This window comes from Molothrus ater, chromosome 9, assembly GCF_012460135.2.
Source record: "Molothrus ater isolate BHLD 08-10-18 breed brown headed cowbird chromosome 9, BPBGC_Mater_1.1, whole genome shotgun sequence".
Classification (NCBI taxonomy): Eukaryota; Metazoa; Chordata; class Aves; order Passeriformes; family Icteridae; genus Molothrus; species Molothrus ater.
The window spans coordinates 14388604-14407814 of record NC_050486.2 but is presented as its reverse complement, the minus strand read 5'-3'; the positions used below and the strand labels follow the sequence as shown (position 1 = coordinate 14407814).

At 40.8% G+C, this 19211-nt stretch overlaps 1 protein-coding gene across 1 annotated transcript; it reads left to right on the top strand.

The window, feature by feature from the left end:
• The first annotated feature begins 2410 nt into the window (after positions 1–2410).
• Positions 2411–18914, top strand: LOC118689652 (retinol dehydrogenase 8-like). Its single transcript, XM_036388029.1, has 6 exons — positions 2411–2967; positions 4070–4231; positions 5488–5667; positions 15193–15286; positions 17003–17186; positions 18087–18914. The coding sequence occupies exons 1-6, from the start codon at positions 2871–2873 to the stop codon at positions 18318–18320; spliced, it is 951 nt and encodes a 316-aa protein (XP_036243922.1). The 5' UTR covers positions 2411–2870; the 3' UTR covers positions 18321–18914.
• The last annotated feature ends 297 nt before the right edge of the window (positions 18915–19211 follow it).

The following is a 19211-nucleotide window of genomic DNA, read 5'->3' as shown; positions in this document are numbered from 1 at the left end:
CTGCATTCCAAGAGGACATTTTAAAGTTGTATTTCTAAATAAGGCATGTAATTATTTGTACTGAAGCAGATAACAACCTTTTTATTTTTCCAGCTGTTATTGAGATTATTGCCTTAATTGAATATCATATTAATTTATCTTTTATACTTCAGAATAAATTTTTTTTAAGTTGTAGGGAATAATTTCAGCTGTCATATTTTTCCAAGGTTTTTAGATTATGTATTTGTGTAATATCTCACTTGTAACTAAAAGCACAATGGTACTACCTTATTAGCAATTTTTGCTTGGGACTATTTTATCTTTTTTTGTACAAATGCAGTGATGCAGACGCAATAAAAATATAAATATAAATATATAAAGATATTTATTAACATTTACCTGTTTGTAAGATGCTTTGGGACACTGATTTGATCATAGACACTGGCAAAACCTGCTTCCTTTACTCTAAGCAGTATCTTTAAGATGCACAGGGTTGTGGGACAGGGCCATAAAGCTTGAGGTTGTTTCTTATGATATTTTTAATCAAACAAAAATCCATACAAAAATTCCCATTGATTAAATTCACATCATAACTATGCATTCTAAAACATATTTATTTCCAGGTTTCCAAAAGTATTACACAATTAATCTGGTATGAATGGCTAGTGGCCCCACTTTTATATTTACATAAGCATCAGAAACTGCAAATATGCTTTTGAGGCATCAGTCTAAGTCTGATTAATGCACACAGGATTTATGTGCATTAAGACATGTGATTCATACTTCAGGAATCAAGTTACTTTATTTGATGTAAAGAAGAGGAAAAGAACTGAATATATTTCAGTTTGAATACCAGGCCTCAGTTAAGTGTTTTGTATATTAAAAGTGTGTCTTAGCCAACAAACCTATCTGAGGCATCCAGAAATGCTGCAAGTGGCAGTTTGCTAAACTCCTTGGGCAGTACTGGCTCTTTCCCTTCATGTAAACACGTTCCACAAATGCCACATGTTCCACATTAAGTGGTTCTACAAAACCAGCCACACATTCTGCTACCATTGACAAGCCAAGATACACTCATCTAAAGTATTTCTGCAGTTTCAGATTATTTATTCTGCTATTGTGAAAATTGTGATGTGACAAAAACCACTGTTACTTACAGAAATAAATGTACTGTGTGTTTTAAATAGAGCTATTTCTTTACCTAACTGTAAAGGGAAGATCTTAGAATTTCGTTTGACTGGTGAAATAATTGCAAATTAAACTACTTCTATTTTTAACTCTCTTTATGCACATCACTTTGCCTTCAGCCTAGAAGTGTATGCATCACATTTCAGACCGATTTTTTTCACACAGTGGAATACATAAGCCCTTAAAACCAGGATTTCAAGTGGAAAATATAACCAATCCTTAATTACAGCTGCATCACAACACTAATGGAATTCCACTAACTAACATTGTATAAAGCCTCATTGGCTCCTCCTACATGCTCTAAATATAAATGTGCATGAACAGCAAAAGCAATTTGCCTCATCTCTGAATCAGCTAAATAGCATTTGCACTGAAATTTTGTCTGTATACTAACTTATCTGGTTAAACTGTGGGTCAAACCTGATCAATAAGGAGAATCATAATTATATTTTATCTTTAGATATTTTGCTATTTTGTTGCTTGCCTGAGAAGGATTCCACTTATACTGTTCAAGCCAGTTTATTTCTTTTGGAAAGGATGGACTATTTTAAACATAATTTCAGTTAAATATTTCTGTAGCGTCCTACTTTTCTTGAGTTACTAACCACTTTACATCTATGCAAATCCTGAATCCTGAAACACTAAGCTCATTCTTGTGAAGTGTGTTGCATTTACATGGGGTTGTTAAGTCTTGAAAAACATTTTACTGTGTATAATGGCATTGCAATTAGCTGAATGCTGTTCATAAGGCTAATTGCTTATTAAGGTCTTTCTTTTTCCTGTCACTCAGGACAGAAGCAAGGGACTGATCTTCTTCCTGAATGTAGTATACCTACAGTTACTGTATGTAAAACATGAATTGCACTGAAGTGCCAGCTCAAATGCCCCTCTTTAATCCACAGTTTATATGTAAAATATTTTCTCCAAAACCTAGACATCAGGCTAGTTCTTATTTTTAAGAATTTCTAACATGTCAATTGCAGAATCAGAAATGTTGAGATTTCAGTCTTAGCAGGAATGTAGTGAAGCTGTCTGTTCAACATTTCCTGTCAGTTCTCCACTGCAGCATGCTTGCTAACGTTCTCTGTTCTTGTTTGGGAACTCTGCCAAAAGGAAATGTCAGGAGTCTCTCCAACAATTTGTCTCTTTCAGAATCCACATCCCATTTTGCACTTTGGGATTTTTTTCTGTAATGCCTATTAAGACTCTTACAATAGTAAGGCATCAGGGAAGAAATCTGTTCCTCAGTGTTTTGTAAAAGAACCAGGAGGGTGCTGTAGGTGTAGGAATTCTGAAAAGCTTTAGCAGAGGGACCCCACTCTGGGTGCAGTTTACTTTCCATGGCTGTGAGTGGAGGACTTAGCACTACAGACTTAGAAATGTGGAAAAGGCTTTTCCAGCCAGTACTGTGCAAGCTGTATTCTATTAAAAACAATCCATGGAGTTTACAAGTGCCTCAGTTTATAGATTGATCAAATTCCGTATTCATCAGTTTTGATAATGCAGATTATAAGCACATGTAGGAGCATCTGCTTCTATTTTGTTTATTTGGAGATTATCCCTTAATCATGCAAGGTCCAGGTGTGCATTTTCAGATTTGTTGACTCAGGGAAGGTGCAGATAGTATTAAAGACCAGTCACATTATGCTTAGTTACATTTATATTGTTGCTCCTGTGAAGAATTGAACCACTCAGCGAAGAGAATGGCAAGAAGAAATGTCCTCATTACAGGTTGCTCCTCAGGAATTGGGCTGGCAATAGCTGTAAAAATGGCAAAAGATGAGCAGAAAAGATTTAAAGGTAATAATCTAGCTGTTCTTTATCTTTACAAAAACATACTACTTGAGATGATGCTGGTTTTTTTCTCTATGATTTAACAGGTGGTTGTATTCAGTTTGGTGACTTGTTTCTGGTTTGTTTCCTATTCTACTGTCAAGAAAATACAGCGAAAATATACTGATTTCTGTAAGCAGTTGATATTTCTGTACCTTTATTGGAATGGAACAACTATTGGAACTGAATAGTGTACACACACATGCAATGAAAAACGACAGTAGTAAAAACCAAATATCTGAAAATATCTTTAATATTATACTGCTCTGGGTATACATTCACAGCTGTGGTTAGCTTTGCTTCTGGCTACTAAAATCTGTTCCTATACAGGCCCATGCCCATTTAAAGACCAAAGTAATGAATTTAGGTAAACAGTTTCTAAATTTGCATTTTTTTTCTTTAAAGCACATTTCATTATTCCAAGCCTGTGTAGGCAGGTGAACAAAAGGGCTGGGATTTGTCTTGTTGCTGCAAAGCAGGGTATTTGCTATGATTGAAAATGGATGGCAAGGTGAACACAGCAATCTGTGGCAATTCAGTCTCTCATACTGCTTATTTTACTGCTAACTGACTGGATGCAGATCTAGAGCTTTCTGAGCCATTAGGCTACAATAAAAACTAATTTTAATTTTTAGAAGTAGCTTACAAAATCAAATTTTTTGCAACCTAAGGAATTATGTCTTTCACTTTTTAATAAAAGGATAATTGTCCTGCTAAATATTGTGGTGACTAAACAAAGAAGGAAATCTGGAATCCAAAATTAGGTTTTGAGTACCTAAAAACAATTTAGTAGCATAATTTGATACCCATTTTTTAATATTTTGGTGACAGTATTATCCTTTATATATCATATATATATGTTCTTCATTATGAATAGCTTCTTCTTTTTAATTTCTTGAGGATTTCAGAACCAGACTGGGAAATTAGTGACAATATATGTTGAAAATAGAATCTTTTAGTTTTTATCTGTTTCTATCACTGATATGAAGACCTGGATGTAAAAGCACTGTTCTTTAACACGTCTCAGTAGGAGTGGCACAATAAAGATTTTATTTCTGGTGTGTTGCAGTGTTCGCCACAATGCGGAACCTGGCCAAGAAGGAGCCGCTGGAGGCAGCTGCAGGTCACAGGCTGGGCAAAACCCTTGAGATTAAACAACTGGATGTCTGTGATGAACAGTCTATTAAAACCTGTGTGAACAGCATCCCTGACAGAAGGATCGATGTCCTGGGCAAGTACAGGATGTGTGTGCTATCAACAGATACCAGAGTTCTGTAAAACACTCTCAAATACCCTGGAGAAGTTTTATTAGTGTATTTTTTAAATTATCAAAGTAATAATCATTACATAGCATATTTGATTCAAGATTCTCAAGACTTCAAGCAGACATAAGTGGATTAAATCTCACCCTTCTCGCATGAAGTAGGGAAGATGGTTTTCCCTGTTTACAAAGGAGAAACTTGATCACAGGGAAGTGTCTTGGATAAAACCATACATTTTTTAGTAAATGTGAGAAATTTTGCCTAAACTGGCACCTTCATGAGCAAGACTTTCCACCCTATTGATGAAGCATAGCATCCTATTGATGAAGCATAGTTAAAATGAAGGTAACACTTGTCTGTACTAAGAAAGCAACAGCACTGGGAATTAGCAAGTAAACGAACAAATGCAAAAAAAATAGGAATATTTCCATCTTGTATTAAGAATTAAAATTGTACTTTACAAATCATTCAGCAACAAGTGTTTTCATATCATTTTGCTAAAAATAAATATTAGTATCTTAGTGGAAATGCTTACACCATCAGCTATTAAATCTTATACTAGAAATTACAGACTTGCCTTTTTTTCTGATTAATTATTAAAGCAGTGCTTAATGAGTATTTCTGCAAAATTTTTTATACTCTAATTTGATGTACTACTTCTAGAGCAGAATGCCAGTCCTATCATCATTCCCCACTTATAAATATCCAGGAGGCAAATAAAAATCAATGGAATTGTGTGTTTGTTTATTTTGTTGGGGAGTTACTTCCTCTTGAAGGTACATGAATGTTAATAAAACAAAAAACAGACCAAAATATGGCTTGTTCTATCACTTTTTGAAGATTTCTATTAATTCTTATGGGTATTGACTGTAGCTGCCGATTCTCAATACTGAATTATTAAAAAATACAAGTAATTCTTGACTCATTTTTCTGTAATCCCTTTATATTTTTTTAAAGAAGGATTATTGAGAAATATATTAGTTAAAATGAAAAATAGGAGATAATTTAAATTTGATTAAAAGCACAATTAAAAATAAAGACATATGGAAATGTCAAATGTATTAGGAATGCTCTAGTGACTAACATATTTTAATCCTTTCTTTAAGGATTATTTAGGATCATCTAACCCTTAATCTTCACATTCCTTTCAAATGCTTTCCAATAATGATTACAAGTTTATATTTATGGATGTTTTTGCTTGCTGCTGTCTCCCATTTTTGTGCAGTGAGCAATGCTGGAATGGGGCTCATTGGGCCTATTGAATGTCAGAGCATTGAGGAAATGAAAACTGTGATGGACACCAACTTCTTTGGCCTGGTTCGGCTCCTGAAGGAGATCCTGCCTGACATGAAGAGGAGAAAGAGTGGGCATATAGTAATAATAAGCAGTGTTATGGGAATACAAGGTAAAGTCGGTTTTCCTCTTTACTTGAACTAAGAGTTCAGTGCTCAAAATCCAAAGCTTTCCTCCTTTTAGGGGAAAAAAAAAAAAAAAGTAGGAACTGGCATATCAGACTCTTGTGCTTTGTAATGCTGAAGGTCCAACTATAAAAAGCAGCTGGTGAGTTTTATGCATCCAGTTATTTTAGCAACAAAACCTTCAGGGTCTTTTTTTTTTCCTGGACTAATAAAGCCTCTTATTTGGCCTTATCATAATGCAGAGCACTAGGGCTCAGGAGCTCAGTCCCTGGGTAGGGACCGGGTGCCCGAAGCTCGCTCGCTCATGCCAAGACCGCAGGGCTACCATCTAGCAAGCATGGTGATTATCAGCTCTATAGTGATTGCAAGCTCTCAGGATTTCAGCTCTGCTTGCTAGGTAGTGGTGCCCTGGGCTTGAAGCTGCAGCAGACGGAGAGAGAGGAGAAGGAGAAGGCGCAGGCTGTTCCACGAAGATGGCTTTATTTGGGGAGGTCCGTGAAGGGTCTCTGCTCTTCTTCTTTCTCAGCTAATGGGGTACAGTATGCTTCTTTTATAGGGTTGGAAAGGATCCAAGCTTGACCAATGGGTAAGGGGTTAACATGACATTGCCTTATAGGGTTACAGAGGTAGGTTAAGGGGTGGAGGACAAGAAAACAGGAATTTTCTTTTGCTGTTTCAGCATTCCTATTGTTCATATCCTCCATGGTGCTTTTCCTAAATCTATGGGGTTTACTACAACTCCACTTTCTGTTTTTACAAAAAAGGCATTCGCTATAGTTCTTTTGAAACAGTGAACAAGGCACGAGAACATAGCTAACACAATAACAACTACAAGGAGAATCAACAACATTCCCTTAATCAAGGATGCAGCCCATCCTGTTAATCCCCATTGCCCAAAAAGTTCATTGACCCAGTCTGGGATTCTTTCTACTTTCAAGTCCTTCACGAGATCTTTCAGTTTCTGGATGTTCGCATGGATGGATTCTGAGCGTGAAGAGAGGTTGAAGCAGCACATCCCTTCGAAGTCTTCACAGCCGTGCCCATGGGCAAGCAGCAGGAAGTCGATTGCTGCTCGATTTTGGAGCGAAGCATGTCTTGTGGTTTCTTCTTCCTTTAAGAGATCACTCAAGGCTGCAGATGTAGCGTTAGCTTGTTTACTGAGCCAGCACCCAAGGTGATTGATTTCACCGAGGGCTTTAGCTGCAGCTACCCAGGGTAAGAACAGGGAGACAGCAATCTTTTTTGGTTTGTTCCAATCGTATAATTTAGGATCACAATTTTCATCAAATTCAGTATAGGACCTTTTTTGTCGTTTTGATTCGCTTTCTTTTTTCCAATTATGTAACAGGGTGATGTTTGGTGTAAGGGTAGAAAGTTTTCCAAGGGTACAGGGACCTCCCTGGAGTCGGGAGGGGATCCCAGCCCATACTCTGTCACCACAGATGAGAAACATTCCCTTGGGTAATACTTTGGGATGGAGAGAGGACACAGAAATCACACGAGCCGTGTAATTGCACCAATCGTGAGAGTTATAGGCTTTGTTAATTGGTGATATCTCTTTTCGATATGTGTTTTTGTTCTGGTCAATTTCTGGCCAATTGTTTTTTGGACGTCTAAAGTAAAATTTGACGCAGTATGTGGCCTTGGAGGACCCCAACAGATCTAATTCTTGGGGTTCCTCTCGAGCATCTGGCAGAATTTTTGTCCACTCGTCCCAAGTATCAACCACATTGGGTCTCTTACCTGTGGTGCGGAGAATCTCTGAGTTATAGACAGGCCAGTCATCTGCTACAAAGGGAATTCCTACTAGACATGTGGAAAGTGGGTTATCAATGCTTCCCATGGACAAGCACATGTTGTCCTGTTTTAATGTTTTTGCTAAGGTTACCCAAACATTATGGCTAGGCTGTGGGCTAATCCAGCCGAAGGCACACGGTACGGTGAAGAACATCCAGGCAGCAATGAGGACAGCAGCAACGGAGATATTTTTCATCTTTGGGCAGGAATAGGGCTTCTGATAGGGAATATAAGCAGAATTTGTTATCTTTATGATGAGAGGGTTTTCTGCCTTGTTCTTTTCTTGTTCCCCTCCTCCCCCCCTTTTTCTTTTAATTTCTAAGCTACACTATGGGAGGAGGAGTGGGTAGAGGGTTAAGGGGTTTTAAAAGATTAGGGAGGGGGAATAACGGTGTTTCTTTTTTTTTTTTCTTTTTTCTTTCTTTAAATACAAAAAAAAACAGTGTAACAACATATAGTTCAGAGAACACTTTTGTGTTAAGGCTATCTATGGTCTGATGCAGCAGACTGTTGTTTAGCTTTTCAGTTTTGTCTGCTGTCTTGTAATGGGGTGGTCTGTTCTTGTGTTTGTGGGTATTCGGCGACGTCTTCGTCTCCAGGCAGAGCTGGTTTGGTTTTGAGGTGGTCTTGTGTTTGCCTCTGGAGCGTTCTTGTCCCCGTTTGCAGGAGTAGTGTTCTCAGTGCCTAGGTATGGCTTTATGTTTTTTCCGGGGTACCACCTCGGACCGGATGGTAGTAGCACGCACGCATATCCTCTACCCCAGGTAATCAACTGGTGAGGCCCAGAAATTTGGTGTGTTTCAGGGTCCTTCACGAGCACAGGTGGTTTCTCAGTGAGCTTTGCTTGGGTGGTATTTGCAAAGTGGCGAAGTATTGGTGGGTCAGGCTCTGATGCTGTACAGTTCAGGAAGTTGATGACGTAGAGAGCCTTGCAAAGTCTTTCCACTGGAGATGTGATTCTCGTGTCTCTGTTCTGTTGATCGAGGACTCTTTTGAGGGTTTGATGTGTCCTTTCCACGATGGATTGTCCTGTGGGGTTTACAGGTATGCCGGTCTTGTGTGCTATTCCCCATTCACTGAAGAACTCCTTTAACTTGCGGGAAGTGTAGGCTGGTCCATTATCTGTTTTAATCTCTTTTGGTACACCCAGGGCGGCAAAAGCAAGGAGAAAGTGTTTTATTGTGTGCATGGTATTTTCTCCTGCATGTGATGATGCAAATACTGCTCCTGAAAACGTGTCGACCGATACATGCACGTATTTTGATCTTCCAAAAGGTGCGAAGTGAGTTACATCTGTCTGCCACAGCTGGCAGCTATTCAGACCTCGGGGATTGACTCCCATCCCCATGGATGGTATCTGATAGTTCTGACAGTTCGGACACGTAGCCACGATAGCCTTTGCCTGATCCTTTGAGAGCTTAAACATTCTCATAAGGGCAGGTATATTTTGATGAAAAAACGCGTGTGACAACTTTGCCTGGGCAAAGATGTTAGGAACATTAGCAGTTTCTGCTGCCATTGCTAATGCATCCGCTTTTCTGTTGCCTTCTGCAACAAAACCTGGGAGGTCTGTGTGTGACCTCACATGCATTATATGGTAAGGTTGCTTTCTGTGGGAGATTAGGGATATTAATTTAGAGAGCAGTTGGTACAACTTTGGATTAGAGACCTCTTTGAGAAGAGCATGTTCTGCTCTCATCGCTATCCCAGCGACATAAGCTGAATCTGTAACCAGATTGAAAGGCTCGTTTTCAAACTTTTCAAAGGCTCTGACAACGGCTGCTAATTCTGCGATCTGTGGAGATCCCTCCACTATTTGTATGTCAGAGTGCCAATCTTGTGTTTGGGGGTCTCTCCATGTAACCACCGACTTGTGGGAAGACCCTGAGCCATCTGTAAAGAGTGTTAGAGCCTTGAGAGGTTTTCTACTTTGGATTTGTTTTGGAATCAAATGGAAGGTTACATCAGGGTTAAAGAGTTTGTGTTTTGGGATCTTAACTGAAATTTGGCCCGTGTAGCTATCCAGGGCAAACTGGAGGCTTTCATTGGTCTGGATCAAATCCTCAAAGTCTGTAAGAGTTATTGGTAAGTATATGCATTCGAACTCACAACCTGAAAGAGATCGAAGGCGAGTCCTTGCCTTTTTTATTAAATGTGCTATGACCTCCTGGTAGGTGGTAAGTGTCTTTGTGGGCTGGCTATTTGTAAAGATCCATTCCAGTATCAACAAAGGGTCTCGAAGCTGTGAGTCCCATTGGAATATCAGTCCATGGAATCGAGGTGCTTTTCCCAGGATGATGAACTTGAAAGGCAGACTGGGCTCGAAGCGATGGGCTTTGCATGAAGACAGGGCTTCCTGGACTTTAGTGATGGCACCTCTGGCTTCTTCTGTGAGAGTGCAGGGAGAGTCCAGGTCCTTAGGTCCGCGAAGAAGGTTGAACAAGGGAGCAAGGTCCTCTGTTGTAATTCCTAGCAGTGGACGTACCCAGTTGATGGATCCACACAAGCTGTGTAAGTCCCTGAGGGTTTTTGGGTCGTCATTTATGGTGAGCTGCTGAGGTACGATGGTCCTTTCCCGGATCTGGACTCCAAGGTAAGTCCATGGCTTGGTGTACTGGATTTTATCTTCACAAATCTCCATTCCTGCCTTTTCTATGGTTTCAATAGTCTTTTTAACTGTATTGTCCAAGTAAGCTTTGTCTGAAGCACACACCAGGATGTCATCCATGTAGTGATGGATGATAGCATTGGGGAATGATTTCCGAATGGGAGACAGGATGTGAGCCACGTACCACTGGCAAATAGTGGGGCTGTTTTTTAGTCCTTGAGGAAGATAACGCCAATGATATCTTTTGAGCGGGGCCTCCTTGTTAAGAGAGGGAACGGAAAAAGCAAACCGTGGAGCATCCTCAGGGTGCAGAGGAATGCTGAAGAAACAGTCCTTAATGTCTATGATAGCAAGTATCCAGTCTCTAGGCAGCATCGATGGGGAGGGCAGGCCAGGCTGGAGGGGGCCCATGTCCTCGATGACCTCGTTGATTCTGCGAAGGTCGTGGAGAAGCCTCCACCTGTTTGTCCCAGGCTTTGGTAGAACGAAGACTGGAGAGTTCCAAGGGCTGTTGGACTCCACTATGTGGCCTTTTGCGAGCTGTTCTTCCACGAGGGTGTTTAGGGCGCGCAATTTGACTTTATTGAGGGGCCACTGTTCAATCCAGAGTGGCTTGTGACTTTTCCAGGTGAGACGAGGTGTTTCTGGCAGCGCGCTTACTTCAGTGACCCCAATTAGAAATCCTGAGTGGGAATATGTAGAGAAGCTCCCCACTGGGATAGAACGTCTCTGCCCCAAAGGGTGATGGGGGCCCTTACCACAAATGGACGAATGGTTGCCAGCTTGCCTTCAGGCCCTTCCACAAGGATGTTGTTCTTGCTTCTCATGGACACTGTGGCTCCACCAATCCCTGAAATCATGCCTGCAACAGGTTGTAGATCCCAGTGTGCTGGCCATTCTGAGCGGGCAATGATGGTCACATCAGCACCAGTGTCCAGCATCCCTGGTAGGTGGGTCTTCTCGCCTTTGCAGGTGAGGCCGCACTCGATGGTAGGCTTGGATGGTCCCACAACTTGTGCCCACATAGCTGTAGGGTTGAGAGGAATCTGTTCCCTGTGATCCTTTGGGAGTAAAAAGGCTTGTGCTATTGGAGTTCCCTTTGAAAGAAAAAATGGTGAGTCTATGCAGCATACCTGGACGAGAATCTCTTGTCCTGGCTGCACTGTCAGCACTTCTGGAACAACGAAGATCTCCTTTGGGCTATTAAGAGAGTCACCTATAATTAAAATATGCGAAGGACCACCTTTTGGCCCATATTTGCCTGTGGGAACACGGTGAACATTCTCATTATTAAAGTCAATGGACAAAGCAGTTACCAGTTGACGGCGGGTTCCCATCTGGGTTGCCCCGTGGGTTGGATCCTCTTCTTGTGGTCCGGAACATCCTGGGCTGGTGCGGGGTTGGGTCTGGGTGGCCTTTGATTTGTTGTCAGCGCCCGGGGCTCGACCGGGCGGGGCAAGAAGTTTCCCGAATGCTGCTGGTAGCGCTGCTGATTCTGGGGTCTTTGGTAATTGTTACGGTGGTATCGGGGGTGTGATCTCTCTGGGCAGTCCTTTATATAATGTCCAAGATCTCCACAGTGATAGCATTTAGCTTGGTCTTTAGAAGCTATTACTGCATATGCACCAGAAACTCCTTCAGCAATACCTTTAGCAACTGCTTGGGCCACTGTATTTTCCGTGGACGTGTGACGTGTACAGCATTCCAGCATTTGCTCTATGGTGGGGTCTGTATCCATGGGTAGAGACCTCAAAATGGCTTTGCATTTTTCATTAGAGTTACACAAGGCAAGTTTACATAAGAGTTCCTTCTTTGCCTCTGTGCTCTCGATCTGTTTCTCCAAAGCATCTCTAAGTCTGTCCACAAATTTGATAAAACTTTCATCTGTCCCTTGTTTAATAGCAGAAAAATGCATTGTTGGCATTGACTCATCATGCACGAGAAGTAAAGAGGTTTTTGCTGCAAGAGCGATGTCCTGCAGTGCCTCTTTATTCAAGGTTTCCAATTGGTCTGCTGGTTTCTGTAAGTCACCTTCACCAGCTAGTTGGGCTACTGTAAAATTCGTCTTATTAGCATCCGCAGAATATGAATCTGATAGCGTTTTTAAATGTCTTTTCCAATGCCTGTCCCATAACAAATATTCTGCTGGGGACAGGAGGCAGTGTGAAATATTTTTTACATCGTGGGGAAGTAAGACATGTGCTGAGAACATGGCTTCTAAGAAATTTCTAAAAATATGTGAGCTTCGCCCATGTTCTTTGGCTATATTTCTTAATTGCACTAGTTCCTTATTGGAGTTAGCTTTCCACGTCTTTATAGCAGACTCGCCACCATTCCGTCCTTGCTTATATTCTACTGGGAAAGCATTAATCTTCTGTGCCAGCTCCCAGTCTCCAGCCTTTGTCGCTTCTACTTTAATAAGAGCCCATGGATCCGTGTGGATCGTATCAGAATCAGATTCACTGCAAGAGCTCTGGTCCTCTGAGGAGGACTGAGGGAGGGTTGCTATCCGTGACTTGCGCTTTTTTCGTTTAGAAGCGTTTTTCAAAGGTTTCAATGGCTGGGGGGGGAGACATGGCATGACTTGGCCGGGGGGAGGTGCCACTGGAGCTGGGATGGCAGCACAGCACGCACAGGACCGGGTGGGGGGGGGTAGCACCGTGGGGGGTGTCTGGGACTGTGCTTGTGTGAGGTGTCCCTGCTGTGGCAGGCAGGGAGCAGGGGGAGGGGGCGGGGATGGACAAGGCCTCGGGAGCGGTGAGGGTGTGGCTCGGGGAGCCCGCGGGAGGGGCCGGGCCGGTCGGAGCTGGGGCGGGGGGAGCGGGGGCGGCGGGCGCGGCGGCGGGAGGGATGGTGGGGGACATCAGCGCAGGGGTGGGGGGGTACCCAGCAGCGGGGGGAAGAGCCGACGCAGGGGTGGAGGGGGCGGCAGAGGCAGGAAAAGGGACCCCCGGGACCGGAAGCAAGGAGGAAGCCGAGCCAGGGGTAGGGGGGATGTGTGGAGTTACAGATAAGATAGGATTCGCGGAGTTGGGCAGCGCAGGTCCCGCAAGGGTGGAGGATGTGGGGGGGGGAACTGGGGTGGGCAGCGTAACCTCTGCTTTAGGAGTAGCGGAGGCGAGAGGGACTTTAGAAATGAAGGGGTGGTGTGAGATATGCAAGTGACATTCCTCTGAGTCCTTATCAATCTTACTATTTGAAGAGGAAGTATCTGTTAAGCCCTGCAAGATTTTTTCTCTGTTAAATCTTTCAACGGTTTTAGTTATTATATGGAATAAAGGCAAATAGTTAGTTACAGAGAAATCCTGGTTTGTTTGGGAGATATATATTGTGTTCCCGATCATATCCCAAAACGAATTTTCAATGACTGCTTTCTTATCAGTATCAGGGTATTGCGAAATAATCCAAGTTACAAATTTTTTAAGATTAGTTTTTGAGAGCTTGCCTTTAGAAGAGGAGAAGTTGTTAGCAGATAAGATTTCTAAAATAGTTGAATATATCTCTCTCTCGGTTTTACTTAGTTTTAAAGTACTAAAAATTTTACCCATGTTAATGGTTAGCCCTTCCAGCAGAAAAAACGTGAAAAAAAAAAAAAAAGAGAAAAGAAAACGAAAAAAAGTTTTAGAGCCCCAAAGTTATGCGCGCAATATTAGCTAATACTTACAATTCCTGGGGTCCAAGATCTGTGGAAGGGGTCTGCTGCGTCAGTTCTCCTCGGAACTTTCTGTCGTTCAGATGTAAGTTTTGAGTGTCGAACTGACCCTCCTGGGGAAAGGATTTTCTAAAACGAAAAGTCCCTTCACAGAAGGAGCGGCTTCCCAAACAGGCAATCACAGAAAACCCCAGGGGGGCTTCGTTGCTCAACCGACGGATATCGCCTCTGGGGGGGTCCAAATCCGAAGTAGTTGGGCTGCCACTTTAATAAAGCCTCTTATTTGGCCTTATCATAATGCAGAGCACTAGGGCTCAGGAGCTCAGTCCCTGGGTAGGGACCGGGTGCCCGAAGCTCGCTCGCTCATGCCAAGACCGCAGGGCTACCATCTAGCAAGCATGGTGATTATCAGCTCTATAGTGATTGCAAGCTCTCAGGATTTCAGCTCTGCTTGCTAGGTAGTGGTGCCCTGGGCTTGAAGCTGCAGCAGACGGAGAGAGAGGAGAAGGAGAAGGCGCAGGCTGTTCCACGAAGATGGCTTTATTTGGGGAGGTCCGTGAAGGGTCTCTGCTCTTCTTCTTTCTCAGCTAATGGGGTACAGTATGCTTCTTTTATAGGGTTGGAAAGGATCCAAGCTTGACCAATGGGTAAGGGGTTAACATGACATTGCCTTATAGGGTTACAGAGGTAGGTTAAGGGGTGGAGGACAAGAAAACAGGAATTTTCTTTTGCTGTTTCAGCATTCCTATTGTTCATATCCTCCATGGTGCTTTTCCTAAATCTATGGGGTTTACTACACTGGACAACTGTACCATCTTTTTGTAAAGTTTGTCATCTCACAACACTTGAAAGTCAAATTTTAGTAACAGATAATGATAGTCCTACTCTTGTGTCCTATCCTGTCTAGCTGGGTTTTTTTAGGTTTTTTTTATTACAACTGTGGCATTGATCTTACAAGGATTATTCTGCTGAGCCAAGGGTCCTCCATCAGTCTCCAAGAATTGGTATTTTAATACAACACTTACCTTCCACCTCAATGGACTGATGTAGTGCTTTTTCTAAATCACTCAGATGCAAGCTGGATTTCTTGCGTAATTGTATCTCCTGCATTACACTCAGCCTCTGTTTTCATCTAGAGCCCATTAAAGTCTTGATGATAAATAATGCAGATGGTATTATATTTACAGACACTATCATATCTTAGACTACAAAATAATGTCATCCAAGGAGACCACAGCATCAGCTAGGGGGAGGAAAAGCATTAGTCAAGCATCTTTGCTAGACTGAGCAATTTTGAGAACATTGCAAAAATTAGTATTTAGATTCAATGTGCACAAGGATTTTTCTAATGTTTTTCCAGCATGACTGTAGAAATTTTGGGATGAGTTCTTAAAATCAAACTATTAGTATGTTGGATGAAATCACATTCTCAGGATGTTCTGTTTGTACCATCAGGTATCTTATTTAATGATGTTTATGCTGCATCTAAGTTTGCTGTGGAAGGATTCTGTGAAAGTTTAGCTATACAAGCACTCAAGTTCAAACTGCAGTAAGTATTGATCCACTGGTGTAAATGACATTGATCCACTTGTGTAAATGGTATTGACCCACCTGTGTGAATTGTATTTTAGATAGTTTAAAATATATTCAGAGGTAGGAAAAAAATCTTTAAAGCTTGCTGCTAAACAGACTGAGAAGCCCTTGAAAACTGTACATCACAAAAGGCATAGAAATGCCTACACTCTTCACATTATATAAGCAAATAAAAAGATCTAGATGTTAGAATAAACATGTTCTCTTCAACAGTTAAAGGCTATTTAGCTTTAGATAAAATACAGTTTATGCAACACTTCTGGAAAGAGATTCTTACATACAATATCACAGAAATAAGATCACTGTGATTTTTCCCCTTAGAAAGGATAATGGCCTTCTCAGGCAATTCACAGATAAAAAAGTTCAAGGGCTCATCAGAGAGAGTGAGCAAGTGCAAATCCATCAGAATGTTATAGGGTGAGATACCTCTAATGAAGGAAGGTGGGAGGGAAGGGAGAAGTGTGATGTTCTATTCCTAACATTTTAGATAGAATTTAGGAGACCAGTCCTGTTCATCATCTGTGGGACTTCAGGTTTGATTTGTCACATGTATATTCACACTCATGTAATTCTGCTACTATTCTTTGTGCAAACTCCAATAACTGCTAAATGTCCCTTGCATCTCTGTCTGAGCATTTAGGCCTTGTTGAACAAAAGACAGCTGTTGTGGAATTTCAGAGACAGAACTGATTCTGCATATTGCTTTGCAAAGTTGGGAGGGATTTAAAATAAATGTAATAATACATGGGATAGACCACAATTCATAATGAAATTTCAAGAGTATAAGACACAGCAAAAAGGAGGTTTTAAAAGGAAGTATAATAAGATAAATTCAAGGTCTAATGGGAAAAGTGATGGAAGAGAAAGGGCTTTAATTCCAGCAGTAGCTGGAATTCTGCTGTGAAGGTCAACAGCTTGATTTAGTTCTAAAGAAGAGCCTTTAGAACATCACCTGAAGAACTCAAGTCCAGTAAGAGACCCAATCCCAAAGAGTGTTTTGATAAACACAGTGGCTGGCTGTTATTACTGCCTGAGAAAAGAACCAAGAAAAATCTGACCTGTAACTGTATTTCAGTGATTTGCTATAATACACTACTGGGCAAAATAAAAACTTTCAGATTTGGCAGCAGCCAGAATCTGTGCACCCACAGTAAAAGTCTCTGTATTGTATTTTATTATTATACAGTGATGAGATCTTAAATTATGTAACATTAACACCTTGACAAAGAAAATCCATGTTTTGGCAATTCCCCCGTCTCTTTCAGCTACTTCTAGTATTATCATGAGAAACAAAGAAACCTATGCAGGATTTGGTCCAGGAAGTAATGAATTTTGTTACCATCCATTAATTCTTTTTCTTAATATCTGGTAAGTCCTTGTGAATAAATCACCCTTAGATTCCACAGCTGTGAGACAGCAGGTAACAACTGCACTCACTTATGTCATGAATTTCTGTGAATATTAAGCTATGCAGGTTTCTACTCCTGTATGTGGGTGGGTAGGAGGAGCAGGACAGCAGTGATGCAGTAAGGATTGCCTTTAGAAAAAGTGCTGTTGTTTTATACTGTTTGCTAGTGCAAATTGTCAATGCTCCTTTTGAAGAAGGATTGAGGGGTGTATTTTCCATGGAGAACAGTCACAACCAGTTAACCTTTTTTTTTTTTTTGAACAGGTTAAGTTTGATTGAACCAGGCCCAGTGGTTACAGAATTTGAAAGAAAAGTTTTTGAAGATGGAATGAAAATGGATCTTTCAGCTGCAGATGAAGAAACAGCTGAGATGTTTACTAATATTTACCTTAAAAATTACAAACAAATTTTCCAGAGCCTGGGACAAAGTGCTGAAGATGTTGCAGAGGTAACTCATCAAAAAATCATCTTCTTTTCTTTATTGTTTTTTTTTCTTTGTAATTTACGAATGCAGTGGCTGGTTGGTAGGTTTTTCTGGTAGAAGCATTCAATTTAATTAAATGTAATGTATGCAATTAAAAAGTTTTTTTTTTTAATTCAAAAGAATTTTCAGTCTTTAAACAAAAGTCTACAAAATACTAAAAGAATGTTCATTTTGAAGTATTGAAGATAACTATGAATTGTAATTTCAATACCACTGAGATATTGGATGCCCTTTACGTCCTCTGGTGAAGTCTGAATATTCTGCATTGTTCCCATACATCCACCCAGGGTTCCCAACCCTGGCTGAGCTCTATCCTTCCCATCTCACTCAGGATCCCTCCACTGAGGGAAGTTCACACAGCCACCCCAGGGCAACAAGGCACAATAAAAGAAGCATGGATGTTTCTGGTGCTTGGAGCTTCTGCAGGAAGACAAGTTTAGGCAAGCTCTGGGAGGGGATGATGATTTCAGGAGTTTGCTGCTAAGGAATAGCTTCAGTGTCAACTGAAGATTCCCAGATCTTGCTGCAAAAGGCACTGTCCTGATCCTTTACCAGTGAACTGCAAAAGAGAGGATCTACCTACTGTGGGCATATCAACCCACAATCGTTGGAAGGCTGCTCAGGATACTAAGTATCACCATGGTATAGAGAAGCAGAAATGAAAGAATAAATAAGAAATACTTCTTATGACCTTTGAATATTTCAAGAAGAATTTCTAATGACGTTCTAATAAAACTATAAATAAAACTATACACAGGATTTTACATAATTATAGCACTTTATTCTTCTACTTTTCCACTGAAAATTGGGTTTTTACTATCTTGATAAAGGTTCTTTTAAAATTCTATTTCTCCTTCTCTACAGCACACAGTAAAGATAATTCTTGCAGAAAATCCACCTTTTCGCCATCAGACCAACACCTTGTATACTCCAATGACAACTTTGAAGTATGCAGATCCAAATGGAGATCTACCCATTGACATATTCTACAAAATGGTTTTTCAGCATGACAAAATCTTCAGTGCAAGTCTCAACTTCATCAAATTGCTAAGGTGGAGAAGCAGAAAGAGCTTTGACCTGGGAAAACCTTCACAATAAGAATGAGATTATATAGTGCAAATTGGAATTACTTGTAGCTACTGATGACACAGTGTTATTCAAATGCCTTTGCTCTGTAATTATGAAAAGGCATGCAATATATTTGTTTGAGCTTAGCTAAGATTTCAATGTGTATTTCTTGAATGTTACTGTTTGCAGAACCTTGTAATTAAAATCCTCTAACTGTAGTTTTATTCTGTTTAGCGTTTGCTTTTTCCAGAGATGTTTTCTTAGGAACAGGAACACTGACTGGTATTTGTGTATTCAATATTAACCTGACCTCCTTCACTTACTTGTATATAATACACACTGAGAGCTGTACAGTATGCAAATGATTTAGATTCTTAATATCATAAAAATGTTTTTACTTATTAGGATAGAATTGGTACAGTAATCACTCAAGCACACTGGCATTCTCATTTCCAAAGTCAGATCCATTTATCAGCAACATAAGGGAAAGTCTTATCAATCTTAAAGTGTAACTAGTAGAATATTTATTATTCATATATATTATAATATTCTGAATGCTTCCTTTATATGCAGTGGTTACTAGCATATTGCACTTAGTGAGCAATAAAATGGTTTTTTAAAGCATCCTAAAATAAAATATCTTCTTACTGTCTGGGTACTACATTTTGAAAACAAAGTATTGTCAGTAATAAGCAATCACAATCCACTCAATGCCTTCAGTACTTTCGGTGTCCGACACAGAACCCTCCTGTTCCAAGCCATCCTAGTAAGTATGTGTTAAACCAAAATTCTATCATGCAGAACAGTTCTTCTCCCTTGCTTGTTCTCAGCAGAGTCCTCCCAATGGCCGAGGCCGAGCAGGGATCGTGGCTGCAGGGCTGTTCCCGCTCCTGCCCGGGGCATTCCCGTCCCTGACCCCGG